This window comes from Eschrichtius robustus, chromosome X (genome assembly GCF_028021215.1).
Source record: "Eschrichtius robustus isolate mEscRob2 chromosome X, mEscRob2.pri, whole genome shotgun sequence".
Lineage (NCBI taxonomy): Eukaryota > Metazoa > Chordata > Mammalia > Artiodactyla > Eschrichtiidae > Eschrichtius > Eschrichtius robustus.
In genome coordinates, this window is record NC_090845.1 from 109325705 (window position 1) to 109352251 (window position 26547).

At 37.6% G+C, this 26547-nt stretch overlaps 1 protein-coding gene across 2 annotated transcripts; it reads left to right on the forward strand.

Moving 5' to 3' along the window:
* Positions 1-1426: 1426 nt before the first annotated feature.
* SH2D1A (SH2 domain containing 1A) lies at positions 1427-20232 on the forward strand. Of its 2 annotated transcripts, none has more exons than XM_068532555.1 (4): positions 1427-1568; positions 14171-14234; positions 18876-19020; positions 20026-20232. In XM_068532555.1, exons 1-4 carry the CDS (start codon positions 1432-1434, stop codon positions 20064-20066), a joined length of 387 nt encoding a protein of 128 aa, XP_068388656.1. In that variant the 5' UTR covers positions 1427-1431; the 3' UTR covers positions 20067-20232. The 2 variants fall into 2 exon arrangements, with proteins under 2 accessions (XP_068388656.1, XP_068388657.1); XM_068532556.1 differs by having other exon boundaries at positions 18876-19011; positions 20026-20167.
* Positions 20233-26547: the final 6315 nt, after the last annotated feature.

The window sequence follows — 26547 nt, forward strand, 5'->3', positions numbered from 1 at the left end:
GAAATAGAAGAGAGAAGGAAATAAAGGTTGAAAGGTTCTAAAAAATTTATGATAGTTTGGCATCAACCGAACAAAAACCATATTCTCTGTTAACAACAGATGATAAAAGTTACAACACAATTCTCAACACTCACAGTGTGATTTAAAACAAGTTCAATGCCCCAAATGCTAAAAGGTGGGCCCTATACATCAAAGGGCACATACAAGTCCACATAAAGACAAAGCACCAATTAAATGGTTTATTCTCTCATCTAAGGCCCATCAAATAGATAAATCTGGAACATTGTTGGATGCAGACTGATTTTTGTACCTCAACCAGCACTTTGGGATCTTGGACAGGAAGTTTGGGAAACTTTGATTTGTTCAGGATTAAGATTGCTGGAGATGACTAGGAGGAGTCAAAGAGGAGCGGAGGGCTTCCCTGGTGGCGCAGTGGTTGGGAATCTGCCTGCTAATGCAGGGGACGCGGGTTCGAGCCCTGGTCTGGGAGGATCCCACATGCCGCGGAGCGGCTGGGCCCGTGAGCCACAACTACTGAGCCTGCGCGTCTGGAGCCTGTGCTCCGCAGCAAGAGAGGCCGCGATGGTGAGAGGCCCGCGCACCGCGATGAAGAGTGGCCCCCGCTTGCCACAACTGGAGAAAGCCCTCGCACAGAAACGAAGACCCAACACAGCCAAAAAAATAAATAAATAAGTAATAATTTTTAAAAAAAAGATATTAAAAAGAGGAGGGGGAGGGCAGGGCCAGAGGAGGCACTTGTCCCAAGTCCGCTGTTCACTTACTACTTCCGATTCTGTAGCAGCCTCCTGGTTGTGCTCAGTGGTGCATGTTCACCGACAGTACTGAGAGCGTCTGTGTTTTGGTCTCAGAACTTTGGGGCCTTTCATTCTCTGTCAGTATGTTTCTGCCCCACGTGAAGGTCATGTACAACTTGCCTCTGTCATCAACCCCTCTGGGGACTGATTAGTTAAGCTAATTAAGTCAAGTCAGTTAGTTAAGCTAAGTCATGGTGGCCCCCCGGGAAAACTGCAAGGACAGGAGCATTACCAAGCATTCCTGTCTGCGTGCGTTGGGAGTACAGGCCAAATCTTGCAAAGACCTTCTTCCAGTGGTCCTCCCCTCTCTGTCCACCTGTCCGTCCAAACCCTGTGTTGCGTGGGTGGGCCTGGGAGGGGGATCGAACCCTATGGCAATAACCAAGCTGCTAAACTGCTGAGCTGGTTTTAATTGAACCGTGAGAGGGAGGTTTTCAGGCAGGTAGACAACATCCTGTTGTTCGGGCTCTCCTCTCTCTTTTTTGCACATCTGGCTGAAGTGGGAGGCGGGTGGCTGACTCGTGTCGGTTGCGGCGGCAGCAGCAGCAGCAGCAGCAGCGGCGGCATCTGCCCGCTACCGTCCCGCGCCTCGGTCCTCCCAAGAGTTCCCCAGGCCATGGATGCGGTGGCTGTGTATCACGGCAAAATCAGCCGGGAGACGGGGGAGAAGCTCCTGCTCGCCACGGGTCTGGACGGCAGCTATTTGCTGAGGGACAGCGAGAGCGTCCCGGGCGTGTACTGCCTGTGTGTTCTGTGAGTACGTGGTGGGAGCCTCCACTGCCCACCGCGCGGCCCCAGGCCCGGCCCGGGCCCCCCCCTGGGGGTTTCACGCCTGGGCCTCCTGCGGGTGCCCTTTGGGGTGGGGAAACGCAGTCTAGAATGCACCTTTGCTGCCAAAAGGGCTCAGGCTTCCGATTTCAGTTTTGACCTCTAATAGAGGCCAGCGAGGTGGAGGCCTGTGATGATGGTGGAGCAGCCAGATTGGGGGCCGCCACCTCCTCAGGGAAGGAGAAGCCTCTCTCTCCAGCTCTCCTGAAATGGCTTTGGAGGTGCCTTCCCAAAGGAACGTCAAATTCAAGGAGAGGAAGAAGACTAAGAAACTGAATCTATTACTTTAAGACATCAATGCCCGTTAGGTCAGGACACAGAGAGAGGGATGTTTCTGAATAAAACCACCTCTCTGGATCTACTTATTGAGTTTTTTTTTAGAGGAGTTGGCAGGGGAGGGGGGTTTCAGAAATAGGGCCTTTCTTGATAAAAGCTTGGACTGACAATAGTCATAAAGGGCATGGAGGGAAAACACCCTTGTATGATTCAGTTTTGCTCTTTACCTAAGCATCTCTTAGTCTAATGCCCCGTTTTGAATCAGATGCACCTTCATCTTTGCTCCAGGGCTCCAGAGTCAGGCAGATCTGAGACCTAATCTTGTGCTGGTCTGATGCTGACTTTGGCAAGTTAACCTCTCAGCCCCTCAGTTTTCTTGTCCATAAAATGTAAATAATATTACTACCTACCTCATAGGAGTGTGAGGATTAAATGCCATAATGCAGGTAGAAAATTTAGCACTGGACCTGACACATACTAAATGTTCAGTAAAAGTAAGCTGTTGTTGTTGTTGTAGTTGTTATTATTATATTATTATTTTTTCAGTCTATTTCTTTTGGTACTCAGTATTATTATTATATTCTTTGTTTTTTTCAGTCTATATCTTTAAGTACTCACAGGGCATTTCTAAGGAAGTACCTAGCTCGATCACTCTTTGTTAGCAGGACAAAAACATCCACAGAAACACCAGCCCTGCACAGTAGCTTCTAGACAGAAACAAAATGAGGGAAAATGCTTGGTAGTAATTTCGGTGTCTGACGATACACTGCAAGGTTTTGAAGTTCCTTCTGGGTCATTGAAGAGAGATTGTATTGAGCCTAGTGTTAGAGGATTTTCATTGTTTATTGTGTTTTTTTAAACAGTCAAGACATGTTTGTGGCAACTCTCAGGCCACGCTAGATGCATTTGTTATAAAAGCTTCCAGGGCAATACGTGCAAGCTATTGAATCTCTTGGGCTCAGATCTTACGTTTTCTTTATATTATTGTTTTTCCCAAGTGGAAACTGGAGACGGTCAGTGAAAGCCAACTAGTATTCCTAGGCTCTTTTCTCATCAAAAGAAGGTGGAGGAGTGAGTAGACTGGTGAAAGGGGCTTCTTTAGGGAAGCTGACAAAGGAGGTAATGGGCTCGTTAACCTAGAGGTAAAAAATAAGGTACAAAAGAAGCCTGGGAAGGGGTGGAAGAGCAGGGGACAGTGTGTGGCAGGATGCTCCTAAGACTTCAGACACACTGGCCTCTTCGTTGCTTCTCGAGCTTGCCAAGCTGCTCCCTGCTTAGGATCTTTGCACTTAACTATTCCTTCTGCCTCTTCCCTCAGAGAGGACTCCCTTGACCATCCTATCTAAAATAAGTGCCCTCTCCCTGTCCCAGTTACACTCTATCACTTTATTTTTTCTTCAGGGAACTTTAAACTATCTGACATTTGCTTGTCTACTTATGTCTTGCTGAGCTTTCCTGCTAAAATGTAATCTCCGTGAGGACAGGGACATTGTCTCCCACACCAGGAACACAGCCTGGCACGTAACAGGCATTGTGAGGCACGCAATAGGTGCTCAATAAACGTTTTTGAATTAACGAATGAACTGTCAAGACAAATACTGTTCTTTACTGCAGAAAGCTTTTGGGCTGATATCAGGAGGCCAGGGTGTGGACTCAGGGGAAATCACTCAACTTCTCTGGGTCTTGGTTTCCATATTTGTAAAACAGGAATGGTAATGTGTGTTCTACCTTCTGTATAAGATTACAGTTGGTAAAAGATGCAAGAGAGAAGGATAATCTTAGCCTTTTTCCCACGTAGGCCAGGACCACATAAGGTATTAATTTAGGCAGGTGGGAAATTCTCAAGTTAAGTTTTCACCCAAAGTAAATCTTGCATAAATGCAGTTTTTATGACTCTTAGTTCTCCGTGCCAACCTCCTTATGAAGTAGCAGAAAATTGTCGGCAAATTGGGAGTCCCCCTAGCATATCTTTCGATGGGCACACTGAGGCCTCTGAGTCCTGGAGGGTGATGGCCAGACTGCTGCAGAGGAAAGACACAAGGATACATTGCCTTTTATGACAGTTTCTCAGCCTTTTTTGGACCAAGGATCCCTTTTGATAAACATAAACATTTCATTTCCTCCTTTTTAGTACTACGCTGTAGTAACAAAATCAAATTTTATTTTGAAACAAACCACACACTCATTTTAAACCAAAACATCTATGGTTATGATATACAGCAGAAATAACAATGTAAATGGTGTCTCATATATATGAACAGCAAGGTATAGCTAACAAACATATATTTGACTGTAGGGTTCACTCAGAATAGTTTCTCAATCTGTCTTTTGTTTCTTCTCATTATCCAAGAAGGTTTGGTTGAGCTTCAGTTTCTGTATTTTTATTGTAGAAATAACACATTGCATATGCCTTTCGAACTGTACTTTAAACTATACTTGCTAACTAAGTTTGCTCCTTTCCCCAGTTCTGAACCCCCAATCATGGCCTTTAGGTAAGGCCTTTCCTTCTGTTCATTTTGGGAAATTGAATCTCATAAAGTATTAAAGAAATTTTCCATTTATAGGATTGCTCACCTTCATTTAAAGCGAGAAGTTTTTCTTCCAATTATTTTCAACAAGTAAATCTAGATTTTGGTATAAGTCTATTAAAAATAGTTCCTAAACACTTATTCATATTGTAGAAAGTTTTTTAAATGTAGATAATGGAAATGAGGGAAAATCATCTATAGTTTTATAACCTAAAGACAATTACTGTTGAAAATTAAGTGGTTTTTCTTCTGTATTTTAATAAAACAAATTGCTTTATAAACACATGTGCTCTTACACTATTGTATTCTGCTGCATTTTCCACTTAACGTGAAAAAAACACATTTATATATAATGTTCTTACAAATGATTTTAAAACATTATTTTTAATGATTTCATGATAGTCCAACCAGTCCAACTATATTTTCCTTAACCAGTCATCTATTTTTAGACATTTGAATCATTCCAGGTTTTTGCTATTATAAATTCCGTCATGATTCATATTTCAATCCATAAAGGTTTCCTTGTATTTATGATGACTTCCTTATAATGAATTTCAAGGTGTGCAATTTTTAGATCAGAAAACATGGACAGCTTAAGATTCTTGATGTATACATGATCACCAAATATTTTTTCCTAAATGGTTATTCCCGTTTATATATATGCTCACCAGTACTGCATGAAAGTGCCTGTCTCACCGCACCATCCCTAGAAGTGGGTATTCTTGTTAAAAAAAAATTCTTCTTGAAATTTGGTGTCTCACTCTTTATTTCATATCTCTTTAGTGATTGAGTGTCTAGATGGTTGGTAAACTGTTGTATTTCCTTGTTCATGAATTGGCTCTTTGTGTACTTTGCCTATTTAACCATTTGGATCTTACTATTTTTCTTAACACATTATGAGTTTTTATATACTAATCCTTGATCTATTGAAAGTATCTTTTCTCAGTTTAGTGTTTGCCATTACTTTTCTTTGACACACAAAAAATTAACATTCTTAGTAGTCAAGTCCGTCACTCATTTTCTTTGTGTTTGACTTCCCCCTTTGCTTCCCAACTTAGAAAGTTCTTTGACCTGCAGAGATGTCATAAAACTTCACTTCAATTTTTGTTTTAAATTTATGGTTTGGTTAGTTTACACTTAACTCTTTAATTCCATTTGGAATTTTATTTTTATGTGGAGAAAGGATCTAATTTGATTTTGTTTCGAAATAGCTAATAATTTATAAATAGAACTTCCATTCCTGATTGATTTATTAGCCTACTTTACTATACATTAAATTCTTACATATAACAGTTACTGTTTCGCAGTTATCTATTTGGCTCAATTGATCTATTTATTCTTGTACCACTAGCGCTATATATAGTATGATAATGTTTTAATACATTTAAAAAATTATTTGCTCTTCTTACTTGTTGGTTCTTCAAGATGAAATCTAGAATGATCTTGTTAAATTAAAAAAAATCCCATTGGGGTTACATTAAACTCATTAATAAGTTAAGGAGGAATTGTCATCTTTAAAGAATTTAGTCTTCCTATCCAAAAACCTGTTATGTTTCTCCATTTATTAATTTTTTCATTTACATCCATCAACAGAGGTTTGTAGTTTTCTTCCCATAGGTCTTGCATAGTTTTTGTTGTTTATTTCTAGTTATTGTGAGTATGAATGTATGTGTCTATTTTTTTGTTTCTATCATGAATGGAATCTTTTCCCACTATATTTTCTTTTGCAACAGGAAAGCTACTGACTTTATGGGTTTTTTTTGTATCCATCCAGTATACTAAATATTCTTATTAATGCAAATAGTTTAAATTTAATTTAATTTAATTTTACTCTTTTTGGTTTTCAAGGTATATCAAGTTTCTTTTCACTAAGGTACATGTGAGCCCTCACATTTCTCCCCTTTTCACCCCTAATGTAGACAGCCATTGGGAAAGTCCTAAATGCCCACTGGGATAGTTTGATGGTGATAAGAGAAAAACAAATGTAAAATATTTAAAATAATTACTTTGAAGAAATAGTTTATTTCTGTACATCCTCTGTACATATCTGAGTTTGCTACTTTTATCTGATGGAAGATTTGGAAGAAGAAATGCTATTATATTCTTTAGCCTCAAGGACACGTAATGAAGTCATTTGACATATATGCCTTTAGATAAAAGGATAATTATCTTTTTGTCCTTTAAGATTTAAAGGATGACTGGGAATAAAGTGCCTATCAAACAATTGAACTGGAGGAATGGGGGAAGGAACAGTGACAAAATAAAACTCCAGCTTATCAGCTGTAATTGCAGGGAACAGAAGAATGAGAAATTATAAAACTTAGAGTTAGTTTTTGAATACAGTTGGATATGTGTGTTGGTGCCGCATTTATCTTCATGATAATTGAGGCCACTAGAATTACTTTGGATTATTTAAGTACAATCCATTAATGGCAGAGCAAGCCTGAAGGCCAGCCTCGGATTAAATGTGCAATACACAAACCACCAAATGGACAATTCACAGGCCAATAAATCAAGTGCTGACTCTGGTTGACAATGTAAAATTAAGTTGCAAGATTAGTCTGAAGATGTCATTTAGTTTAAAGCAAAAGGGAAGCCTAGGTTGACCTCTTTTGGGCTCTCCCCATCTTGTCTCTATGCTTTAACCCCTTCCTTTGCCCTTTCTCTCCGGTCGTAAGGCCAAGCAGACTCCCTCCCTTTTTGAGAACTATGCTTTTGGATTCACCTTAAGATCAATTTGTTAACTCATTCCCTCTGATATAAGAGAGAGGCAGCATAGAAAGATGGTTAAGAGCCCACATCTTACAGCCAGACCCTCTGAGTGTGCATCTCAATTCTGGCCCTTAACCAGCTATTTTTACCTTGAGCAAGTTACTTAAACTTTCTGCCTCAGGTTCCTCATCTGTGAAAAGGGTGACAGCAATAATAATACTACAGTACTTACCTCATAGGGTTGTTATGAGAATTATTGCATGAGTTAACATTTATAAAGTTAATATGTAGTAGGTGTTTGTTAATATAAATAAAAGCTCCATAAATCATTGTGAGACAAAGTTAGACCATTGTATGAGTACATAAATAAAACGTTCTGTGGCACTTCAAGGGAAGAAGAGATTATATTTATTGTCATGACTCATCGAAACTGGTATTACATAGTTTTACCATCAAACTTGAAGCTGAGTGACTTTCGATGGTTCTGAAAATTCAAATTCACTCTGAAAGAATGAAGATTGGGCCATATGAAATTCGAAAACCTCTTGGGTCAGAGTGGCTTTCTATAGGATACCATTCCTCTGGGTATAAAAGCTCTGAAATATTTGTTAAAAAAACAGTCACATTATAATTGTGCCTTGAATTTTTCATGTAACATTCGTTTGTATAGACATAGACAGCCTGGGCACTAGCTTGCTTTATTTGTGGTGTCATGAAGAAGTCAGATGTATCTAAACCTTTTCTTTTGCGTAGTCCTTGAAGTGGTATAAAGAAGGAATTGATGTGGTTTTGTCAATTGTAAAGCAAGATCTGTCCCCAACGCTGACCCTTTGAGAAAAGAAAAAATAAGTCAGGTTGCTTTCTTCTTGTCTCTTTCTAACCAGAACACATTTTTAAGAGTTGGGGACAGCTTTTGAAAAAATAAAGGCAAATTTTAATATTAGCAGGGACTGAATCAGCACATGCTTTGTAGTCATTAAAATGCAAAATATTTGGTTTTTTTAAGAAATTAATTTTTTAAGAAAATTAATTAATGGCAACAACAACAACAAAAATCTCTATTGTTTTCTACCAATTATTTATTTTCTAGATTTTTTCATGATAAATTTAAAATTCCAGGCTTATCATCAAGTGTGACAAAAGGTTTGATGGAGGAAGGAAGTTAAAATTACACTACATTCTTGGTTTGTCTATATTAATGGGGAGTCAGAGGAAGAATAATCCTAAAAGGGATGTAACAGGTTTTAAAGATGAATGATATTTTTCTGATTTGTGATTTGCTTAGGCTAGATTTGTAAAGCTCGAAATTGTAATTTTACTTCTGTTTCTTTAAAAAAATGTTGTTAGTCACTTGTATAACTTTATAAGGGAAATTACAAGACTTCCCTGGCGGTCCAGTGGTTAAGACTCCGTGCTTCCACTGCAGGGGGCACGGGTTCAATCCCTGGTCGGGGAACTAATATCCTGAATGCCGTGGCGCGGCCAAAAGAAAAAAAAAAAAGGAAAATTAATATGCAAGGATGCATTTATATTAGCTTAAATTTACTTCTAGTTTATATACATATTGGGATAGTTTTGAACAGTAATCAGAGTGGCGGCTCTCCATGTGTCCACTTTTTTCACATACCATCATTTTATATCAACATGGTCCAGGTGTTTAAAATTTTTTGAAAAACGTAGCTCTCTAATAACTGAACTTTGGTATAGTTTTGAACCATTCTTTCTGCTGCCATTTCCTTATTTTGAGTAACATTCCTTAGGTTAATTCCATTTTTCATTATTAAAATAGAACTACTATGAAAATCTTTGTCAAATTGCTTTTTCCATTTGATTCCTTAGAGTGTATGAAGATAAAGAAGGTCATTAGGTAAAAATACGCACAGTTTTATGGCTCTTGTTATAATTTGTCAATTTATTTCCTAAAAGAGTGATTTTTCAGTGGACAGGGAGAGAGTATGTGTAGTTTGGAAAAAAACATAATCAATATTTTCATTTACTTTTGTATTATAGAATTATTGTTTCATAATACAAGCTACAGAAAACAAAACTATGAAATCTTGTTGGGGAAGAGGGAGTAAAAAGTTCAGAAACACTGTTCTGTGAAGACCGAAAGCATTGAAAAAGCTTCAGCTTATACTTAAATAAAATTTCATTCTTAAAACATAGACTAAAAAAAAAATTGAGTGACTATGGGGGTGGTGAAAGAAGCCAGCTTGACTTTGGAGAAATTGCCATCAATATTCCCAATGAGTTGTGAGCATTTTCCATGCATTTTAATCAATCCTTCTGTAACTTTAATGTTCCTACAAATCATCTGGAAATCTTGTTAAAACGCAGATTCTGACTCAGCAGTTCTGGAGTGGGGCCTGAGAGTCTACATTTCTAGCAAGGTCCCAGGTGAAGCACTGTTATTACCCTGGGAACATAATTTGAATCGCACTGTTTTAAATCTCTTCCATCAGTGATATATGAGAGTATATCAACGAGAGTTGGCTACAGGGGATCTTTGGTCAGTGACTTCAGCAACTTGGAAGTGGAAGAGATGAACTGCTGGCTTGTTTGAGGGGTGAGACCATTTTGCTCATTCAGAAATTTGAGGAGTTGGGGAGTAGGAGATTGTTAAAATTGGATGGGTTAATCACAAGGAGTTTTATGTGCCACTAGCACCAGGTTGTTCAAGACTGAAGGAGGTAAGGACTTTTGAAGTGGTACTCGGGTTCCTGCTGCTTAACTGAAAGTGCGATAAGATCAGATTCGTTAGGAAATCATTTTCAAAACAGACTCATTTATTTTGACTAAATGAGGCTGAATGGTAGTAGGGAGATAGATTCATTGTATCTTTTAGAAACCCACTGTTTGAGAAAGTGGAAAACTGGTTGCCTATGATTTTGTTTGCATTGTTGCTGAAATTTTAAATAATGCATTTCCACAACACCTTTAATGATACTGAATTATTGCCATTAATCTCTTCCCATAGGGAAAATGGAGCTAAAGGCCTATGCTATTTCCCTGCTCCTACCTCCATTTTGCTGTGTGACTTTTTTCTTTTCTTTTCTTTTTTTGGCACCTTGTGGGTCTTAGTTCCCCGACCAGGGATTGAACCCGAGCCTTGGCAGTGAAAGCACCAAGTCCTAACCACTGGACTGCCAGGGAATTCTCTGCTGTGCAACTTTAAGAAAACCACTTAAACCCTTATGTTTGGAGTTCCCATGGTGAAAAATGGAAATCAAAGCTCTTGCTTTGTTCCCTGTAGTGTACTTGCTGAAATCAGTGAGGTACATTTCAATTGCTTAAAAAAACAAAAGACTTTACAATGTAATATTTTATATTTATTTAGCATATTATATATGCTAAAAAGTATACTATATGCATATATCAAGCTATTTCATAGATGATCTAAATATTCTGGCAAACCTTTATAACAAAAATGAAACATTTCCTGTAATTGCACCAGCAAATTAAATTGACCCTTTTTTGGGTTTCACAAATTGAATGAACCTGATTAGAGTGTTTTAGACCTAATTTTTTCATCCTTTAGGTAATAGTACTGATGGCTAGTGATTAAAAATATAGTAATTTAATCCACATAAAGACTTTTAGTTCTATAGGGGATTAATGGTAAGTGAGGTCAGTTACTCAAGCTTGACCCTGTTTGAGATACTTTAGGTTCTTTTAGGTTTAAACACATTTAATTTTACCAGACTTCAGCATGTATTTTTTTTTTCTTTTTTTAAAAAATTTCTTGGCTGCGCCATGCTGCATATGGGATCTTAGTTCCCCAACCAGGGATGGAACCTGCGCCCCCTGTATTGGAAGCGTGGAGTCAACTACTGGACTGCCAGGGAAGTCCCAGCATGTATTCTAATCAAAGATATATTTTGACCCAAACTTGTGCCAAAGAATAGCAATCAGAAAATGTCTGAAATAAAGCTCTGTGAAGATTCAGATTCATAATTTCAAGTAATTCAGCATAAAGTTTACCATACTTTTCTAGGAAGCAAAGGTTTGTTAGGCAAGTTAAGTAGCAGTACCATAGATACTAAAATATAATAAATAATCTATATCCATTACAGTGTGGGGATCAAAAGCCAGAGCTCTAGAGTCAAAGAAGCCTGATTTAAATCCCGTCTTTGATGTTTGATTTGTAGTGTGGCTTTGGTTACTTAACTCCTCAAAGTCTCAGTTTCCTCATCTATAAAATCAATTTCACAATATAAAGTTCATAGGATTACTATGGGGCCCAAAAGAGATAATGCATGTGCTGTGGGCTGAATTGTGTCCTTGTCAAATTCATGTATTGAAGCCCTAACTCCCAATGTGGATGTACTTGGAAATAGGGCCTTTAGGAGGTAATTTAGGTTAAATGAGATCATAAGGGTGGGTCCCTAATCCAATAGCGTTCTGGCCTTATGAGAAGAGAGAGAGTACCCTCTCTCAATGAATGCACACAAAGAAAAGGTCATGTGCGCACACAGCAAGAAGGTGGCTATCTACAAGCCAAGAGAAGAGGCCTTGGAATGAAACCCATGTTGCTGGCACCTTGATCTTGGACTTCCAGCTCCAGAACTGTGAAAAAATAAATTTCTTTTGTTTAAGCCACCCAGCCTATGGTATTTTGTTATGGCAGCCTGAGCAGACTAGTACAGATTTTGGTATTGAGAAGTACAGTGCTGCTGTAACAAACACCTAAAAATGTGAAAGTGGCTTTGGAACTGGGTCATGGGTAGAGGCTAGAGGAGTTTGGAGATGCATGCTAGAAAAAGCCTACCAATACTGTGAACACAGTATTGGTAGAATGATGGATGTTAAAGGTCATTCTGATGAGGTCTCAGATGGAAATGAGGAACGTGTTGTTGGAAACTAAAGGAAAAGCCATCCTTAATTATAAATGGCAAAGAACTTGGCTGAACTGTGTTCTAGTATTTTGTGGAAGGTAGAACTTGCAAAGTGGATATTTAGCTGGAGAGATTTCTAAGCAAGGTGTTGAAGGAATAGCTTGGTTCCTCCTGACTACTTACAATAAAATGCAAAAGGAGAGACATGAATTGAAGAAGGAATTGTTAAGCAAAAAGAAACCAGAATACAAAGATTTGGAAAATTCTCAGCCTACTCATATGGCAAAAAATGAGGAAACTTGGTCTGGAGAGAATACCAAGGGAGTGGCTGGATAATCACTCCTTAAGGAGATTACCCATGATGCTAACTAGTCATCTCAACAGAAGCCAGGAACAGAGTTTGGACCAAAGCATCAGAGACACTGTCAGTTTGGACCAAAGGGAACAGGACAGGACAATAGTGCAATTTGGCTGCAAACATGCTTTATCTTTCAAGAAAATGGAAAAATGATCCTGAAGTTGTTTCAGAGATCATCAGGGTTACCACTCCCACCACAGGCCCAGAGTGCCTAAGCCCAGGTGGGCAAGGCTGCTTCCACCTAGATTTCAAAGGTGGGATCAGCTGCCCAACAGAGCCAAGTGGGTGGGGCTGCCCCTGCAGAGCCACGGGGGTGACAGTGCCACCCAGTGGGCCTGGAGGGAAGAGCATCAATCCAAAAAGGATTATTCTCAAGCATTAAGATCTAATGGAATTTGCCTTATGAGATTTCGGACATTTTTGGGACCTGTCACCCCTTTTCCCCTTCCGATATCTCCCTTTTGGAATGGGAATATCTGTCCTATGCTTGTCCTCCTGTATTTTGGAAGCACATGACTTGTCTGGTTTCACAGTTTCACAGCTGGAGAAGAATTTTGCCTCAGCAGCAGTCATATCCCCAAGTCTCACCTGTATCTCATTAGCTGATCTTTAGAAGAGACTTTGGACTTTATTTAGACTTCAGAGTTGATGCTGGAATGTGTTTAAGACTTTTAAGGTTGTTGGGATGGAATGAATGTATTCTGTATGTGAGAAGGATGTGAATTTGGAGGTACCAGTGTTGGAATGCTATGGACTGAATCATGTACCCTCTCCCCCCATATTCATATGTTGAAGCTCAACCCCCAATATGGCTGTATTTGGAGATAGGCCTTTAGGATGTAATTAAGGTTAAACGAGGTTGTAAGGCTGGGGCCCCAATCCAATAGGACTGGTGGACTTATAAGAAGAGAGATCTCTCTCTTCACACATACACACATACAAAGAAAAGGTCATGTGAACACAGCTAAAAGGTGGCTGCCTACAAGCCAAGAGTAGAGGCCTCAGAATAAAACCTATGTTACTGTCACCTTGACCTTGGATTTCCAGCCTCCAGGGCTGTGAGAAAATAAATTTCTTTTGTTTAAGCCACACAGACTGGTATTTTGCTATGGCAGCCTGAGCAAACTAATACAACATGTAAAACTCTTGGCATGTAGTAGAAATCAACTATACAGATATACAATATGCATACACAGTGAATAATGGGGGAAAACGTTTACCCCATCTAAAAGGACAAGCTGATTTCAAGTACTTTAGCAGGACTCCTTTTTAATCCAAATTACTATTAGTACTATATTATAATGTATTATAAAGTTATATAGTAATAGTAATATCATAGGAATATACCACATTTATTATATTTATAATTAATATTATTATTATTATTAACTTAAGTGGGCCTGATAGTACCTTATCCCCAGTGAAATGTTTTCACCTTAAGGCTCTGTATGTACTCAAATAATAATATTACTATGCTTTGTTGAATCTGTTTAATAATTCATAATTTTTACCAATTACAACAGGTCTCCAGTTTCTTTCTGTCCCAACAGTCTCTCACCTTGACAAATCCTTAGAAGTGTGAGCTCCCTCGTTTGAAAAAAAATGAAAAGATAAAGAAGGCTTACTAGAAACTGTGATTAGCTAGATATAATAGGCAAGCAAGTTAGATTCCACAGGCTTTTCTTTCTATGAATGCAGTGGTGCAATATACGTGTGTCCCAGTATATGTATCATTTATACGTAATAGTTAAAGCTCAAATTTAGAGCATCCATTGTTCTTTTGGAATTTTTCAGTAATGGAAGTTTATTCTTTCACAGGTATCAAGGTTACATTTATACATACCGAGTGTCCCAGACAGAAACAGGTTCTTGGAGTGCTGAGGTATAGCTCTTTTATTTATTTTTGCTTCTGGGGGTATCAGGGAGGTATTTGAAATTTAGACTGCTTTTATAAAAGAGCTGTCAAATCCTACATTCCCAAAATATTCATCACATTCAAATCACTAAAGCTCCAATCCAATATTGTTCATGGATCATTAAGAAGCCTTTAGAGAATTTTGGTCCCAGTTCTGTTCAGCCACCACTGTATGGAGTGATCTCACTTTGGGGAAAAGATAACAAAGTTAAAGGATTGTGTCAAACTTTTAGTGCCTATGTGAAATTTTAGAAAGCGTATCAAAAATATATAAAAAAATCAAATCGACAATTATTTACCAAATGATACTAATGCAAGTGTTGGTTCTATGGGGGATGAAACAACATGACTCCTGTTTTCTAAGAGCCTATAAAACCCTTGAGAGATACAACATGAATTAAATAGCAATGTGAGAGCCTGGCATTTGCTGTCAGGTGGATGTGTGTTCCAGGTCTTATCCACCCCCAACCCCTTTCTGAGAGGTCTATGACCTTGGGTAGGTTACCTAATTTTTCTTTGAACCAGTATCTTCATCTGTAAAATAAGCCTAAAAATAGTCCCTTACTCATAGGGCTCATTTTGAAGATTAAATGAGATAATGCATATAAAGAAAGCTCTTAGCCACAGGACTAGCAAGCAAGCCCTCAAAAATGGGAACTCACCCAAGTTGCTGAACAATATGATTGTATATAGTCAAGTGCTATCTAGCACAAGCATTTGAAGAATAGAGGATTTTCCAAGTATTAGGGTAATCAAGGCTGCTCTTCTGTGGAGGCGGGACTCCCAGCTTAGCCATATGGGAAGGACAAGGATAGGTAGAAAAGAGAGAGAGGGAACATTCCAGTGACTTTTAAGCTATGTTCCGCAAAATCCTAAGGTTCTTTCATCTGAGTGCCTGGGAGTTAGTTGCCCAGGGGGTTACAGAAGGATAGGAGGATGTGTGGGTATGCTTTGGGTCCCCAATTTGTCTTTAATCTGAGCAGTCCCTTTTATTTTGCTTATCAACTGGGGCTCTGAGAAAGATTTCATTAGAAAAATGGGTTCTGATGGCTTTGAAAACATTTGAAAGTCACAGTACCATTGCAAGAAATGCCTGTAGAGTGAATCTCTTTCCACGTACCAGGGTAGTATCAATATACTACCATGCTAGCAAAGTAGAGGTCTCTACAATGGAAACTTCTGACTTCAAATGCTTTCTCTGATTTCTGACTCTTTATAAAAACAGTTCGTCTTTATAATGAAAGCACTTCATTATGAGCTGTTTGAAAACGTAAATGCTAATATCAACCTCTATTAATAACTCAATCAATCTATGCATTTAAGAAACTCTGAAGTCTAGACTTAAAAAAAAAGTAAAATAGCTCTAACCTTTACAGATGCACCGGTGAACTAGAAAGCACAAATTGCAGACTACAAATGTTTGGAGCTACTGAGATGAATTAGGGCAAGTTTTCAAACACATTGTTGCTTTATATCAGGATAATTGATGCTACCATTCTAATTAGAGGAAAAGCAGTACTATTTCTAATCAAAACTGTTTATACCCGTTTGTTTTTAAAAGTTCTCTGCATCACTGCAGAGATGATTGAATAGGAAATTAAATTTCATTTATTATGAGGAATAGTAGTGTATGATATATACATATATAGTTGTATATAATTTGACCAGAAATAGCCCTTCTCCCTAGAGAAGTAGCCTTCAGCTGCTGAAGAATATTCTTTATGGAAAGGATCTTAAATTGGTAGGGCTTAGGTAACGTTTTCTTTAAACTTGTTTTCTTCCATTTCAAGTATAACATCATATGCAGATTGTTACATGTTTGTGATCATGTTAGGGAAGAAAGGGCTTATTGAACACAAATGCTCTCTCATTCTGTTGTCTGGTCTGACCCGTTTATCTAATAATATTGTAATTATCTGCACCAAGAGAGCAGAAGATTGGCATGTTTTCTCCAAAGGGAAAACAGTTAAAAAAAAAAAAAACTCTTTAGATTTATTTTTGAAATGCATATTGCATTTTTTCTATCTACTAAATTTGCCTTCTAGTTATGTTTTCCTATGGTGAATATTAAACTAGTGTGTATTCTCAGAGCTTATATCACCTGACTGGAAGAAATTTCTCTAGAGCATATTGAAGACCAGCTGTGATCCAAAGCATGTTTCCATGGATAACTAAGAGATGACAGTATGGGAAATGTGCAAATTTGAACAATAGCTGAGTTCAGTGACAGGATGGGAGATGTCAGTGGTACAATTCTTGTGGTAAATGTATTTTCAAAATGGGGTAAATAACAGATATTTATATTGCTCTCTGGAACAATGCTTTAGTTTGCCACACTGCGGGAAAAATCTTGACAGTAGCACTAAATTTTCTGTGCAAAGATTGTGCTAGAAATCTAGGTGTGTCTGCAGTTTGTTTCAAAGAGTGGAGTGAAATTGAACCCTGGATCCACTGAACTACGAAAGACAAATATTATGTGATTTTCTAGCTTTAGGTAGACTTTTAGGTTTTATCATTGCCTAGTATATTAATTTATCTCACGTGACTCAGGCTAAAATTTTGCCAAATTGTTAATTCAGAGAATTCCACATACAGTCACCTATCACTTATTAATATGTTCATTGTCTGCGGTACATTGTAAAAAATGTACTAACATCCCCCTGCTGACTTCAGTGCTTTTGGGCTTTTCTGGATATTTGATCATCAGTAGATCAGTGGATGTTAAATAATTTTACTTATTGACCTAAGCAAAGCACTAGAAATTCAGTCAGTTATTTGCCAATGCGACATTGCATGCCAAATTCAAATTGCTTTTTTACATTCAGTGCTATTATTCCTCTCCGTTAGCATGGAGAATCAAGTGTTAACTGCATACAAATCCTCATAAAAAAGATGCTTCTGTTGATAAATGGTTTTACAAGCCACAAGAACAGGTAAAAAGATGAGTGGTTTGAAATCTTTCCACACCGGGGGAGTGGATTAGTTTCTCTTCTGGTTGGTGACTCTAACTTCACTAGAACCTGTTTGGTCTCTAATCTGCCTAATCTGAAAGGCAAGAGACTGGGTCCCGGGATCTAGAGCCAGTTCTGCCTCTGGTTATCTGTGTGACCTTGGGCAAGCTGAATTATCTCTTTGTATTTCCATGTTCTTATCTGTCAAATGGGAGTAGCCAAATCAGCCAATAACTGCCAAGAGATGGGAAAGTGCTTTGAAAATGAAAAAGTACTCTAAGGAAGATATAAGAAGGTTATTTTGTGCCTATGGCCTGCCTTTGACATTTGGAGATTCTATCCTGGAGCCAAAGAACTGTTTGGACCCCTGTAAGAATGGCCATATTATTTTGGATGAGGTCTCAATAGAGTTCTGGGAAGATGTTTTGACTGTAAGGTTGGAGCTGAGTGGGAGAGTATTCTGTATCTACTTAGTAGCTGTGTGAGCCTATGAGCGGCACTAATTTAAAGCTAAAAAGAACTTTTTCAGTGTTTTCAATGAAAAACTCTTTACCCCAGTGTAGGAAATGACCAAGAGTTATAGTGGACAGTGTGCTGCCTTTAGCATTTTGTCTAGCTGACAGACGTCTGTATGCCAGCCTTCATGTTTTCTCATTAAATGCTAACAAACAAATAGCTCCCACCTCAAAAACTTTCTAGATGGAATAGCTGAAAAACAACTTTCTAAAATAACTGGTCATTGTCCAATTGCTTATAGCAATACTATTTTATTTCATGTAAAATGGCAGTTTTGAGCTGATGCTTAAAGCTTGGCTCATAAGCTTTTGCAGGAAATTGCTGTTGATTTCAAGTAGTGTCTTTACAAGAGAATTGATGTCAGGAGAGGAGTACATTTTAATAGTCACCTGCAAATAATGATCCCTTCAAAACCAAACAAATAAATAAATAAAGGTGACCTTAGTCTTTCATTTTCGTGTCATAGGGAAAACCTCATCACAGTGAAGTGTTGACACAAAGAGCAATTTGGGGGAGGATAGGGAAGTTTTCCCAAGGAGGACAAAATTTAATGTGTAGGATGAGGCAGGACATATCGTGAAGTGAAAGAGTGTGAGGACTAACTAGCCCTGCATTGTGTGCCTCATAGCAGCCAATTTTTAATCTCCTGTGTAGCATTTTATATTGTGGAATGATGGCAGGGAGGGTGGGTTGTAGTTGTTGTTTCCTTTGTTTGTTTGCTTCTTTTTTTTGGTTCTTTAGGCTTTTTATTAATGACCTGTAGGATCTGTGTTTTTTCTCTGTTTAACTGCATCCTCTCTGTTGGTGAATTCATTGTGGGTAATGGCCTGTATACCCTTAGAGGTTCGGGATGTATGATGGGTAGCAGGCAGGAAGGGCAGGGCGATGAGCAGGAGCTCGTGCAAACTAATACCACCCTCGGGAGAGCTGAAATGACAGCTCGTTAGCTCCTCTTGCAGGGAAATTCAGCCAACCAAAGTAAGCTCTTCTAGAATGTTGTTTTTCCTTCTTCCTTATGTTTTCAAATATTTGATCAAGTTACACAAATGTTACCTCTCTAAGCATCCCTTGCACATTTTGTAGGCCCTTTTTGTATCATTATGAGGTAGATGAATAATCTGCTTGGCCTTTTATTTTCCAGACAGCACCTGGGGTACATAAAAGATTTTTCCGGAAAATAAAAAATCTCATTTCAGCATTTCAGAAGCCAGATCAAGGTATTGTAATACCTTTGCAGTATCCAGTTGAGAAGAAGCCCTCAGCTAGAAGTACACAAGGTGCTACAGGTATGGTTTACTGTTTATTTTTGACAGGTTTGGAAGCTTAGGGCTATGAGTCACCCTAGTCATAAACATATAGTTATAGAAAAATGCAATGAGAAAGAAGATGGAGCCAGCAGCCCCAGTGAGAGGGGGCTATTCACATGCTATGACTTCCACATGCTATACTATAAACTTTTAATAAAACTCTGCAAAAATATAAAAAATTCTATGAGCCCACGACATTTTAATCTCTCTTATCCCGTCTTGTTTTCCCCAGCCTGTTTTGTCGCTCCATGAGTACCATTTCACTTCACTAATTCAGACACAAATAATTTGAAAGACGGGACAATTCAGAGAACATCTGGACTTGTCCTTGCTTGTTATCAGACAGTGTTTTCCCTTCAGGGACGGAAAGGCTAATGTTAGCTTGGTCCACGTGATCCCGATTTCTGAATTTGTGGTGCCTGAATTAATAAAATTTTATTGTAGCAAAGGAAAGGAAGTTAGTAGTCTTTATTTTTCCACTAGCGCAAATTGTTACATCTCCTGAGCAAAGCTATTTTAGTGGACGTGTCAAGCTAATCACCGAACACTAGCCAATGTCCTCAGCTGTCAGATTTGTGATAGGTGATATCTATTGAAAGGGGTTAATCATCTGTCTGGAGTAAGAGGATACGCGTTGATTGAAACAATAAATATTTATGATAAAATAAAATGAGTTGTTATTTCCTTTTTTGACAGGGACCCAGGCTCAGGCATAAACTGACAATTAGACTCAGACTCAAGTGGTGAATTAAATTAATGAGTAGTTAGCTTTTTTAAAAAGAATTGTAAATAGAATTCCAAATTACAAATTGGCTCAGTATTCCATTCTCTATAACAGTTTTAAATACTAGTTGCTTGAGCTGTATCATTGGATTGTATCTTTGTGAACTTTATGCAGTTGGAAATTTTATGTTTGAGTTAACCTGTAATTTTAATAGCTTGTAAGTTTATCTCTTCTTGATTTTTGTTATTATTTTTCTTTAGGGAGAAGAGAAGATCCTGATGTCTTCCTGAAAGCACCATGAAGAAAAATAAAACACACCTTGTACTTTATTTTCAATAATTTAAATATATGCTAGGTCTTATATATAATAGATAATATAGTTCAGTGAGCTACAAAAGTATTTCTAAAACCATCATAGTCCTGTAATGGAAGCATCTAGCATGATGTTAAAGCTGAAATGGACTTTTCGGATAATGAGGAGCTTTGAAATGAGGATTGGGGAGAAATAATTCCACAGGTTATTTTCAGTTATTGTATTTACAAATGGGAAATGATTTAAAACATAATGATACTTTATAAAAGATTAATGTCAATTCTTGCCAAATGTAAATAAAAGTAATCCTCAGTTTTTCTCAAAAGCACCATTTTTAGTGAAATATTATTTGATAGCTACTAATTTTAAAATGTCTTGCTTGATTATATGGCAGGAAGCTGGTTCGTGTCCCTCGTCTTTGTCACGTGCGGTTCTACCTTAGGTGTTATGCTCTCCAATAGCTATAGTGTTATAGGCTCTCTGGGGATATATGAAGCTGTGCACTGTGTGCTAAAAACAAGTACTAGATAGGGAGTGAAGAATTTCTGTTTAATTCTGAAAGCAACCTTCTTGCCTAGTGTTCTGATGTTGGACAGTAAAATCCACGGACTAATCTGTAGTTTAAAATTCCCGTAATTTAAAATATGCTCTAAATGTTTATTATATTTGATGCTACGGGATTTGAAATTATATTACAAATCTGATGAAGTGGACTTTTCTTCTTTTCATTTACCTCTGCCCCAGTAGTTGCCACTCCATGTAAAAACAGCAGCTGCGGCTCATCAGCTGTGGCTCATGAGTAGCTGATTTACAAGCAGTCTCCCTATCAGGTGGCCCTACAAGACCATTGGAAGCTTACAGGTTACATTAATTTTTAACAATTCCAAGTAATTGTAACCTAAGTGAGAGCCAAGATTTTAGGCAGTGATGGGTATTGGTATTTTCTTCTCACATTTATATTTTCATGACTCTTACAATTCAGTTATATGTCAAGTTGCTTCAGGCCTCATAGAATTCATTCACTCAGCAAACACAATAGGCACTGGGGTAGAGAAGTAAAAACACCTGGCCTCCACGCTCAGGTAGCCCCTGCCTAGTTGGACAAGAAAACAATAGCAATAAAAGACAATAAAAGAAAATAACAATAAAAGACAGGAAAATAACAATAAAAGGTGATAAATACATGGTAAGTGAGGGTCCCAACATGTAAGTAGATCTGTCTTTTTTTTTTAAAGGTTCTACTCCATTTATAGTTATTATAAAATATTGGCTATAGTCCCTGTATTGTACAATATATCCTTGTAGCTTATTTTATACAGAATAGTTTGTACCTCTTAATCCCCTACCCCTATATTGCTCCTCCCCCCTTCTCTCTCCCCACTGGTAATCAATAGTTTGTTCTCTATACCTGTGAGTTTGCTTCTTTTTTAAAATATTCACTAGTTTGTTGTATTTTTTAGATTCTACATATAAGTGATATCATACAGTATTTGCCTTTCTTTGTCTGACTTATTGCACTTAGCATAATACCCTCCAAGTCTATCCATGTTGTTGCAAATGGCAAAATTTCCTTCTTTTTTATGCCTGAGTAGTAGTCCATTGTATACATATACCACATCTTCTTTATCTGTTCATCTGTTGATGGACACTTAGGTTGCTTCCATAGCTTGGCAGTAAATAATACTGCCGTGAACATTGGGGTGCACGTATCTTTCAAATTAGTGTTTTTGATATATACCCAGGAGTGGGATTGCTGGATCATATGGTAGCTCTATTTTTAGTTTTTTGAGAAACCTCCGTATTGTTTTCCACAGTGGCTGCACCAATTTACATTCCCACCAACAGTGTACAAGGGTTCCCTAGGTAGATCTGTCTTTAAAGGAAGAATGAGTTAACCCAATACTCTGGCCCATGGTCCATAGGAAGCTGGTTCATTATAAGTTTCATTATAAACCAGTAACTTGGAATTCTGGGTTGTACCGTGAGAGGTAGTGAGCTTGGTTAATAATTAGTGAACTGCCAAGAGACAAAGCTACTCTCTCTGCTGGCAACATCTGATTTCTGAGCATTTAACCTGGATGCTATGGGAGTGCAAAAGTGGAGTATGGCCACAATGATGTATTGTGCTCCAGTTACCATTTCTAGAAGTAAAAGCATCACTTTAATTTGTAAAGGAATTCAGAAAGCTGACTTTCCAAATAAAATGCATATGTTTAGATATTTTTTAATTATTTGTAGCTTGGGTTTAAATTTTAATAGGTGTAACTAATTTTTACTCTAATTTGTTCATTATGGAATAATCCTAAATATATGAATTGTTTGCATGTTCCTTTACCAGGGCCTTTTTTGAAAAAGCTTTTTTGAATTATTTATGGTTTTTCATATTTTAATAAAAAGTATTTGAAAGCTTTATTTTCCTAATTTGTCTTAAAATATTCCTTTCAAAAATAGTCAAAGATAGGTGCTATTAATATACTAAATAAAGCATCGATGAAGGTCATCTTACTTATCTTATTGGACTGATTCACTGAAAAAGGTAAGTGCTTTTCTGATTTTGCTACTGTCAAATTTTCCAGTTGATGTGCCTACCCACTGTCTTCTTTTGCTGGCCTTTTATTCATCAAGTTTTTTGCACTTTTTCTTTCCTGGCATGAGCATCCTTGCTATTTCCCAGTACATAATAGCTTGCACCTTTACAGAAAGGTCATATCCTTGCCATATCTAAAATATTGCCATGTTAACATATACCTGTAAGATGCTGAGTAAAGGTAGAAAAATGCACATATATCTCTAAGTGCACACCTTTCTTCAGAAAAAAAAGTGTGTCAGCAAGCCCACAAGGAACATGACAGTTTATCAAATACTTGTTCATTTTCTCTGAAATTTGTTCTGAAGAGATAAGGTCAGTAGGGAGACAAGCTTAGGTAATTGTCCATTTGGCTGTTACAGGCAGGGAACCTTTGTGGTAGTACATAGGTAGAAGAGGTCTACAGAGGATGCCTCTGATTAAGTCTTCTGGTATAAATCAAGGGCTGGATTTAAGATATTATTTGTGGTAGAATGGATAGAGAAGTTAAAATGTGAGAACCAGCTTTAAAATCTGTTAAGAATGTTTAGACATCAGCTTATGTTTTATTTGATTCACTTTATTGAGTTCAGAATCCAAAGTCTATTAATAATAAAACCTAGATTTGCCCTTGAGCATTTCAAGGTTACAGATGCCTAGTCTTCCTGTTAGTGGGCTATAAATTCAACTTTGTCGCCTATGTTTGCCCTTGCAGTAAATGGGACACCATAATTTTGCAGTTTGCAGCTCGGGGTGAAGTTAAACTGCCCAGTTTGGACACTTTCATAATTTGGGATCATTGGCCCAACTTGTAGTAAAAGGCTGAATTTTCATCATTAGGTCATTTGCTTTTTAAATGAATATTTTTATGTGGAAAGAATATAACCTGATCGACTGGAGAGAGACCATCAACATAGCAAATGAGACTTGAATTTGCTTTTCAGCTTTGTCACTGACAAAGCTGCCAGTGACCTTAGGTAAGTCAGTCTGTTGCTGGTATTGCGTTTGCCAAATAGGAACAATTAAGTCTTGCTCACCTCACAGGATTATTGAGATACTAGAATTATATAAATGTATGGTAGTAATATTACTAAATGTTTAAATAGCATTGATATTTAAAGATCTCTAAAAGTGAGGGTGAACAGGGAAGGAAGATGGAGAAATCCCTCATCTCCTTTATAATTCTCTCAACGTAGGAGCTCTTGCTTCTTTCTTTTTGTACTGAGGGTGGGATGCATATTTTGAAAAAACAATCTCCTGGTGTTACTAATATCCCCCAACTCCACTCCCCACCCCCGTTGCTTTTTGCTGATTGGTGTGTTGAAACAATCAGGATGGTCTTCTGCTCTGTCAATCTTTTCACTGTATCTCTGTATATATCAGTGAATAAAAAGGCAGCAGGGCATTTTAGAGTGGTGTAAATTCCAGGATTCCAAGCAAGTTTCAGTAACAGGCTGTTTGGACTATAGGTACCCCGTTACTATCAAGATGAATTTTGGAAGATCTGTTGGCCAGCCTTCCCAGTGTCACTCGTAAATGTCTTTTTGTGAAAAATAAGTGCCAAGGGCCATTGTAACTGCCCAGGACTTCGGGCCTCAGAAGAGTTGTTGTTTTTTAGTCTTTCCTGATTGCCTCCCCTGCCCCGTTCATTCGTTGCCAATGCGTTGGGTTGCCTTGCTCTCCTAGCTCCCTCCCACCCCTGTTTTTCAATTCTTAATTTTCTTTCTATTGCCGAGAAAGGCATCAGCAGGAGAGAGAACCTTTATGAGTCCTAGCCTAGAGGCATTTAAACTTGAAACAGCTACTCTTTTTTTATTTTATTTTTATTAAATGGTCATTTGTGTCAGAGATCCTATATGTATGAAAAATAAAAGTGAAGAGGCGTCTGCTTAGGATTAGTGCCTTTTTGACTTCTGCACCTATATTTTCAAGGTGATGTGGTTTTATTGCTCCCTGTTAGGGGAGCCACTTTTCAAATCTCAGGTGACCAGACTGACTTGAGAATGCAGTTTGGCGCATGAATAAAACGGGACACAGTGTTCATTTGCAATTTTATTTTTTAAAAATGAAATATTCAAAGTACTTTTTTCTTTCAAATATCGACACATGATGTTTAACTTTAAATATTTACAGCATGTTGTTGTGATGCTCTTGTAGAAAAATGCATGCTTCTGGCCTGAAAGCCAGAGCAAAATGCAAAAGACCATTTAACTGCAGCCAGAGAACATGAACCTGTACAGTATCCAGTCACTTTTCAGCACAGGATTGAGAGCAGGAATACAAAACTGGAACCTATTGTTTCCTAGCAACATGGCTCAGGCCATTATAACACAATTTCCTGTATGATTAGAACCTCTAACTGTTGTTATATAGAAACTGAAAATCTTGGCATACACTGTAAACATCTTTACTTCTCATGAGAAAGTAAGCAGCTAAAAAGAATATTTTTCTGACGTAAAGGCTATACTTCTCTTTTTCACCTTCTTTCTTACTGATGCTTTTGCCAGAAGAATAGTAAAGATTTAGACATTGTCATGAATCATACAAGTAAAATATTTTCAAGGACACAATCTGATATACTAACATTTATTTAAGAGGTTAAAGTCCACCACTAAATCTAAGGAAAGATTTTTTAACTGCCAAACACGCTTCCTTTGACAAATAATGTAAGATGACAACTGCCAAGACAAAATCCACAGCAAGTTTAACTCTAACTATTTTCAGTTACTGTTTAGGAAGTAATTTCTTCTTACACACAGTAGTCTATTTGGTCCTTAATAGCTTTCACGTGAAGGACACACTGAAACAGTCACTATTTTGTGGTTGAATTCTCTTTTGTTGTTGTTTGTTATTTTCTGTTTTTTTTCTTTGTTTTGTTTTTTTTGTTTTTGTTTTTGTTTTTTGCAGAATAAAGAACCTTACAGAAGGCTGTGGAAGAGCAGTCTGAGATCTGAAGTACTAGTCAGGTCAGCTATGTGTATGTGAGTTCCTCTAAGAACACAAGAACGTTGCATCCAATCTGTAGCCTTCTGTTTTTCCACAAGCTATAATACACTCCAGTCTCTCCAAAAGTTCCTTTCAATACTTGATGACTGTACTTTTGCTTCCATTACCACTGAACTCCATTACAGTTGCCCTTACAGGAATATATCTTTATAAATGCAAAAACTTTGCCCTGACTCTCTTAGGTGCTATTACAGTAGGGCCTGGTCTGGTTAAAAAATTTTTTTAAAAAAGGAAAGAGAGGAAAAAAAGTAGAAACAACATGATAGGATGCTTGAAACTGTGTCAACAGTAATGAAAAAGAACAATCTTACAAAAATTAGAATTAATTGTATACCTCTCTACATAGCATGTGAATTCCAAATTATACATCGTTACGTTTTCATACATTTGGCTATGTTGTATATATTATATTATATATATAGTCTATATATTATAGAGCTTCTAGATAAATTGACAGTAACGGACACGCTTATTGTATACATTATTTTGTTGGGTTAAAAATAAAACATATGCCTATTTATATGGCGAGTGTTTTACTAAAAATTAGTATGAATTGGGCTTTATTTCCGTTTCCTTCAGGAATCATGCTTCTAATCAGTAATGATTAGAATGACAACTAAAAATAAATATATTTAAACGTCTGTTCAACTGTGAACTTTTCAGCTCATTTGGATCTCTAGACTGTAGTGCAAGAGTCAAAACAAAATAAAACAAAAAAAGCACAAATAAAATGGGCCTAACTAGGAAAAAGAAACAACCACGGAGTATTCCCTGCCTCCAGCCCAGAATATTCTTCATAGGAGAGCCCGACTGCTGTGCTCTCACTTGAACTTCCTTGAATGGTGTGTGGCTGTGTAGTGTCCGCCACCTGTCTTCTGGGTATGAGAAATTCATATA

Bases quoted from the DNA above. Each gene is read 5' to 3' on its own strand.
- SH2D1A (XM_068532555.1), top strand. From the start codon at position 1,432: ATGGATGCGGTGGCTGTGTATCACGGCAAAATCAGCCGGGAGACGGGG. The intron at 1,569-14,170 runs GTGAGTACGTGG...ATTCTTTCACAG, and splicing joins GTGTACTGCCTGTGTGTTCT to GTATCAAGGTTACATTTATA. The intron at 14,235-18,875 runs GTATAGCTCTTT...TTTATTTTCCAG, and splicing joins CAGGTTCTTGGAGTGCTGAG to ACAGCACCTGGGGTACATAA.